At 40.2% G+C, this 7557-nt stretch overlaps 1 protein-coding gene across 1 annotated transcript in view; it reads right to left on the bottom strand.

Moving 5' to 3' along the window:
* Window positions 1-352: 352 nt before the first annotated feature.
* Window positions 353-7557, bottom strand: part of LOC101616426 (APAF1 interacting protein) — a 30105-nt gene continuing 22900 nt past the window's right edge. Inside the window, exons 3-7 of the mRNA XM_004660816.3 lie at window positions 7391-7439; window positions 5127-5244; window positions 4719-4854; window positions 1174-1341; window positions 353-618 (exon numbers count right to left, since the gene is read on the bottom strand). Coding sequence (XP_004660873.1) covers window positions 519-618; window positions 1174-1341; window positions 4719-4854; window positions 5127-5244; window positions 7391-7439 — 571 coding nt within the window. The 3' untranslated portion in view covers window positions 353-518. The remainder of the gene's footprint in view (window positions 619-1173; window positions 1342-4718; window positions 4855-5126; window positions 5245-7390; window positions 7440-7557) is intronic.

Raw genomic sequence — 7557 nt, 5'->3', positions numbered from 1 at the left:
GAAAGCCAAGCGCCACATGTTCTCTCTCATATGTGGATCCTAGCTACAGATGTCTGGGCTTCTGCATGAGAAGGAACATACTTAGCAGCAGAGGCCAGTAAGTTAAAAAGGAGATATAAAGGGAAGAGAAAGGAAGGGAGGAGGGTACTTAATAGGTTGGTATTATATATATGTAAGTACAATGATTGAGATGGGGAGGAAATATGATGGAGAATGGAATTTCAAAGGGGAAAGTGCGGGGGAGGGGAGGGAGGGTATTACCATGGGATATTTTTTATAATCATGGAAAATGTTAATAAAAATTGTGAAAAGAAAAAAAACAGAAAAAAAATTTTAAAAAGGAAAAAAATGATAAGAATACAGGATATATTTAATGTCAGGAGAGATTAAGTATGACCATCTGTGGTAGTGACAAACTAAGGCCACCGTGGAAATTTTCACTTCATTTAAAAACAGTCAAGTTCCACTTAAATCCTAGTGAAGTTGTATCTTTGTAGAGAATTATATCCCCATTTGGTTCACACAATTCCGTTTTCACCAGCTGGGTGCTGCGCAGGATCGAGTCCTACTTTCTTCATTGACACAGCGATATCAAACAAATAGTCGTAGCACTCACACCTGCAAGAGAAGAAGCAAATGACTGAGGGTTTATCCAACAGTTCTCCAGGCTTAGCCAAGCACATCTCTCTATCTAGTTAAGTGCTTTGTTCCTTATACTCATGTGCTTTTCTACTCAAGCCAAAATTTTCCCATCTTGTCCCCAATAATTTTAAGCATGCAAAGGAATCACCTTGAATTGTGTAACTATATTATGTAGTACTCAGGAAATACAAGAGAGCCTTAAATATGCTACTTATACAAATTTACATTTTATTATGTACTTTGTTTTGAAATAACACTTATGTTACTCAGGACCTATATCTCCTGCCCCCTTGTATCATCAAAGTCCACACAGCCTTCCAAATTAGCAGTTGTTCCAATAAACACTTCTCAATGAAGCAATACATAGGAAAAAAGTTCAAATATCTACAAATAGTGATAAACTATTTAAATTCAAACCAATTTGACCATCAAAACATAAAATCATATTTCATTTTAAATCACGAAATATAGTTTGTTCATTTTCACATCCTAATTGTGACCTGCTCCAAATGTTCTTTGGTTTAGGCTTACATAGTTTTGGCCTTCTCCCATGTCTCTCCCCACACATACACTCCGTGGCGCCTGACCAATACTGCACAGGAATCTGGGTACTCATTCATTGCCCGAGCCATCCGTTCTTTGAGGTCTTTCTCCTCAGGGGTGTTCTCAATAATAGGTACCACTAACATGTCATCATATCTGGAAGATAAAACAAGCCATTCTTCTCTCATTAAAACAATAGCATTCACATATTTAATTTGTAATTTGTCCAAATAACCCTATCTGATACTCTATACCTGAAAGTTAGATACTCCGTATCTGAAAGCCAACTCAACTTATGGCAAGATGTTGCATGTTATTCTGTATATCTTGCATAAACATCTACATCAATAGATTCCTTGAGCATTTGGCAGACAACCAAGCAGCAGAAATTAGTACATTATACCAGAACCCAACAAAGAAATCAAGATCACACAAGTAATTCATTGATGTAGAGATAATCATACTATTGTCAACATGAGATAGGAAATGATACATCTTAGAATCAGAAGTATAGAGGGGATTAAAAATTGAACTATGAAGTAGGAATGCCCCAACAATACAAAATCATCATTGTGCTTTATCTCTGCAGACCACTTAAGGTGTCTTAGGAAGACAAATCCATAAATATAGGTGTGATTTGTGTCCACAGGGTATCAAGAACCTTGTAGCAATAATAATTAATAGTATGAAAATAGGTTGATTATTCTCAAATATGTAGCATCAGAACTTATATATCTATATATACGTATATATTTTTTATTTTTTCAAGGTAGGGTTTCACTCTAGCCCAGGCTGGCCTGGAATTCACTGTGTAGTCTCAGGGTGGACTTGAACTCATGGTGATCCTCATACCTCTGCCTCCTGAGTGCTGGGATTAAAGGCATGCGTCACCATGCCTGGCCAGAACTTTTATTTTTATTTTGTTCTCAGCAAATAATATGACAAATTCTGGATGTAATCATGTCCAAGCAAGTCACTAACAACATTACTCTGGAGTTCACTCATAATCAGTAACACTCAGATGAGTGATCCTTTTAAATGACATTTTTTGGCATTGTTAATATAACACCCACCTTTCACCACCACTGTAGTGGGTAAACTTAATAGCAAAAAAGATCTACCGAAGCCAGGTATGGTGGCACACACCTTTAATCCCAGCACTTAGGAGGCCAAGGTAGGAGTGTTGTGAGTTGGAAGCCACCCTGAGATTACATAGTGAATTTCTGGTGCGCCTGGACTAGAAGACCCTATCTCAAAAAAAAAAAAAAAAAAAAAAAAAAATCGACCTAAAGAGTTAGCAGAAAGGACTGCTTTTAGGCAGGTATGGGCTAAGAAGCTTTCAGGTACCATCAGTAGCATGGTCTTGCCCGTGATTTCACTATAGCTGAAACAGAAGTGGTTATGAAACATCCCTAGATGTAAGATAGGACTGCTGTCTCCTATGCTGTGTGGGTGCCCCTGGTTCTCATCTCCCAATGAGGCCAAAATACAACTGCAAAGGGGATCTAAAGAAGTTACAAAAAAGGGCTGGAGAGTTAAGGCTCCTGCCTGTGAAGTCTAAGGACCTATGTTTGACTCTCCAGGTCCTATGTAAGCCAGATGCACAGTGATGCAAGGGCAAAAAAGTACATGCACACAAGGGGTTGCACATGTCTAGAGTTCAATTGTGTAGGGGCTGGAGGCCCTGGCGTGCCAATTCTCCCCCCCCCACCCCACATACACACTAACAAAAAAAATAAGGATAGTCTGTTGGGCATTCCTCAGGAAAGAAAAAGAAAAAAAAAAACTTACAAAAATGTTGGGAGTGTATGTGGCTCAATAGTAGAGTGCTTATCTAGAGAATGTGCAAGGCCCTTAGTCCCCAACACCCCATAAAATTTTGCATTCTTCATGTGCTGGAATATTTAAAATAATATATAAAATGTGCATATTATGCATAACAAACAGCATATTTTCATTGAAGCCATTTCCTTATAACAAACTTTCATAGGCCAGACTATTCTCTGTTCCTATCTCACATTTTCCATCATCTGTTTGCCTATTTTTTCTTTCTTCACTAAAACATTAACTGCATATGGAACTGAAAACATTAGAGGGGATCCCCTTCAAGCCCTAGGTGTGTGTCATGGTTTGATTCAGGTGCCCCCCATAAACTTAGGCATTCTGAATGCAGGTTCAAGGCGGATGGAGATTTGGGAATTACAGCCTTCCGGAGACAGTGTATTGTTGGGGGCGGGCTCATGGGTGTTATAGCCAGTGTCCCCTTGCCAGTGTCTGGCGCACTCCCCTGTTGCTGTTGTCTACCTGATTTTGGCCAGGGGGTGATGTCTGCCCTCTGCTCATGCCATTGTTTTCCCTGCCATCATGAAGCTTCTCCTGGAGTCTGTCTGCCAAAGTAAACCCCTTTCCCCACCAACTGCTCTTGGTTGGGTGATTTCTGCCAGCAAGGTGAACCTGACTAAAACAGTGTGCAAATAGAACCATGGGGCTCCATTGGCTTTAAGTACTGAACCCTTGTATACAGGCATTTTCACAAGTATTACATGAATCAGATTGCATTAATTTCCAAGTATACTAGTTTAAACATGCACATTCTGTTACATGCAGTAACAATGAGATACTGTTGTAAGAACACTCTAGTAAAACTGGCACCATTTTCCTCTCAGCAAGGCAAGGGAGAATCGGGCTCTTTAGAAAATTAAGAAGGGCCAAGGCTCAAAAGAATGTGACTAAAAGCAAGGCTCAGCTTGTACCTGGGCACTGGAAACTTGCTTCTTTAAGCCATTATATTCTAGATTTACAAATAATGACTACATTTTTTGTGGGCTGGTGGATTTACATAAACTTACTTAGAAGGTCACTTCTACACCTACACATTACAAGTCTAAAATATGAATATATACCTAATTAAAATAACTAGAAAACTTGTACTAATATGAAAATAAGAAAAATTCTAAATTAAGCCAACATGAAGTCTAAACTGAAGTCACAGTTCAAGCTTCCTAAGACAAAGTGAAAGTAACATTTTTCCCATCAGTGCCTCAAAACAGGGACATCATTCCCCCATCTTTTATTTATTTATTTATTTGTTAGAGAGAGAGAGAGAGAGAAAGAATGGCATGCCATGGCCTCCCGCCACTGTAAACAAACTCCAGATGCGTGTGCCATCTTATGCATCCAGCTTATGTGGGACCTGGGGAATTGAACCTGGGTCCTTTGGCTTTGCAGGCAAGCACATTAATTACTAAGTCATCTCTCCAGCCCCATTTTCCCATCTTTGTAGAAATTTCAGCCAAGACTTTTTCCATTTCACTTGAACAAAGATTTAATTATCCACCTTGGTAATAATTTACCATGACTGGGGAAGGGAGGAGTATTTGTGTCATCATGAATAAAGAAGGGTAGCATTAAGTGATATTATTTAACACAGATCCCACACCATTTCTTTTTATGCATGAAAAGATCAGTATCCTATTTATCAAAGGAAGAAAAAATACATTTCAAATCTTTTAAGCAAAAAACCCAAAAAGTACCTATAACACCCTCCAGAGGTACATTTCCTTATTCCTTTGATCATCTCCTGGTGTGTAATTTTAAACTCCCGTCCTGGAAAGAGAAGGGTGGCCATGACAGCAGCCTTCGAGTGCGTGTGAATCACTGCGCCTGCTCCTGCAGGAGGAAGCACACAGGTACGTACGCAGCTTTATATGCAAGTACACATGCATGTTTGGTCATGGACGTTTGTTTGCTGGCCTGGAATAAGCTGGTGGAGGCAGGAGGGTAGTGTACTAATAACTGGCTTTCTGTCTAGGCTGATAAAAGAAAGGGATGAGTTACAATGGTTAAAGTTCTTGTGCATAGGAGGTACTTAGAAACACTAACTAAAATAATGGTTTCCATTATTAAGGGGAGTCTACTCTGCCAAGACATTTTCTGCACACCTCTCATTGTGTAGGCATTCATGAACAGCGGGGTGCACTGGCTCTTTTGCAGCTTCTTAGATGCTGGAGGCCCACTTAAGTCCTTCTCATTGATGTCACAGACAAACAAGTCTTCTGGCTAGTCACAGGAGAGAATGAGAACAAGCAGTGTTATGAAAATCAACTGAAATGTCTTCACGTGTGTGTATATGGTACACACATGGATGTAGTGAACACATATTTCACTCTCTGGAGAGATGGCTTAGCGGTTAAGCGCTTGCCTGAGAAGCCTAAGGACCCCTGGTTCGAGGCTCAGTTTCCCAGGACCCATGTTAGCCAGATGCACAAGGGTGCGTATGCGTCTGGAGTTTGTTTGCAGGGGCTGGAGGCCCTGGCATGCCCAATCTCTGTCTCTCTCTATCTGCCTCTTTCTCTCTGTGTCTGTTGCTCTCAAAAAAATAAACAAAAAAAATTTAAAAATTTCATATATTTTCCCCAAAACTTTTAAAACACCTTTATCTTTAAAATTTTTTTAGAATTTGAGAGAGAGAGAGAGAGAATGGGCACATTAGGGCCTCCAGCCACTACAAACAAACTCCAGATGCATCTGCCACCTTTGTGCATCTTGCTTACATGGGTACTGGGGAATTGAACTCGGGTCCTTAGGCTTTACAGGCAAATGCCTTAACTGTGAAGCCATCTCTCCAGCCCCCCAAAGCTTATAATATTGAGAAAAATGTTTCCCATTAACAAATATTTTTAAAGCTTAAAAAAGTCACTTTATATTAAAATTTCAAGAAAAACATGACATGGGAAAATGTTTTTGCATATGATGACACTGCTGTCATTGTATGGAATTAGCTTAATCTTGCCTGTAATTAATTTCACAACTATAGCTCAGGGAGACTATAGAAAGAAATCAACGTTCTCAGATGGGCATAAAATTTTCTTACCCCTTGAAAAACTTTACTGCTGGTCAGATTAATCTTAATAATGTCTAGTATTCTTAAAAGCTGCACGAAAGCATATTGAGCTATAGCTCTTCCTTAACAATGCATGCAGAGTTCTCATTTGCACCTTTTATTTGCCAGGCCTAACTACAATATGCTACAAAATAAGTGTCGTATTAGAAAGCAACTTTTGTTTTTCCTTGCTTGAGACCAAAGCACGTGTTTAGCTAGATTTGGGATACTCACTCCATAACTGATACAGAACAATGCTCCTCAAAAATTTTAGATAGGGCTGGAGAGATGGCTTAGTGGTTAAGCGCTTGCCTGTGAAGCCTAAGGACCCGGGTTCAAGGCTCGGTTCCCCAGGTCCCGCGTTAGCCAGATGCACAAGGGGGCGTCTGGAGTTCGTTTGCAGAGGCTGGAAGCCCTGGCGCGCCCATTCTCTCTCTCTCCCTCTATCTGTCTTTCCCTCTGTGTCTGTTGCTCTCAAATAAATAAATTAAAAAAAATTTTAGATATTTTTACGTGTATATGTGAGTGTAGAGTCTGTGTGGTCTGGCAAGTGATGCGATGTGTGTGGTGTATGCACGTGTGTGCAGATGCACGTGCCCCGTGGGCCCAGAGGCCAGCGGAGAGCTTCAGGTACCCTACTCCATTGCTCATCTGAGTAATTCCCAGCAAGCTCCAGTGATTCTCCGGTCTCCAACCCCTGCAGAACTGGATTACAGCCAAGTGTGGCCACACCCAGCTTTGTACATGGGTGCTGGGAAATCCAACCCAGGCAGTCTCAGGTCCTCTGGGGCCCTCATGCTTGCGCAGCAAGCACTCTTATCCATGGAGCCATATCCCCAGTCCTGAAATAAAATTTTTACTTTTTTTGTTGTTGTTGTTTTTTCAAGGCAGGATTTCCCTCTAACCCTGGGCTGACCTGGAATTCACAGGAACAGCTTTACCATTAGAAAACGTAAGTTAATTTGAGTCACTGGAGACTGTCAATCTAATGAGCCCACTGGCCTGGTGAAGGTCATGAGACAAAGAAGTAAAAGCAATCGCGAGTTACAATGATCTGCGATTATACTGTTCACTTTTGCCCCCTGCAGTTTTCTGAATGAAAATTTAAAACACACACCAGATACATGGGAGATACTTATCAGCTTAAAAAAATAATTAATATTACTCAGCAAATATTTAATAATTACTTGACAAATGTTTGTCGATCAATTATTTAAATTATCACAACAAAAGCACCTTTGAAAATGAACATAAGCTTTTGGGAGTAATTCTACCTCTCAGAGCAGCAGTTAAGTAGAGAAGACAAGGGTCCCTTTATCGTACCTGAATCCGTTCCTTTTGCACTCCTGAAGGGGCAATGTAGATCTCATTGCTGGTAACACAAAATTGAGAAATTGGGATTTATTTATTAATTCCTTTCTCTTGCACAAAGTATATCCCTGTAGTCTTTTCATTAATGCCCCTCACAGATCAAGTCACACAGGTAGCTA

Source organism: Jaculus jaculus, chromosome 8, assembly GCF_020740685.1.
Source record: "Jaculus jaculus isolate mJacJac1 chromosome 8, mJacJac1.mat.Y.cur, whole genome shotgun sequence".
NCBI lineage: Eukaryota > Metazoa > Chordata > Mammalia > Rodentia > Dipodidae > Jaculus > Jaculus jaculus.
The sequence above is the reverse complement of the archived record's forward strand: the minus strand, read 5'-3'. Positions and strand labels throughout refer to the sequence as shown.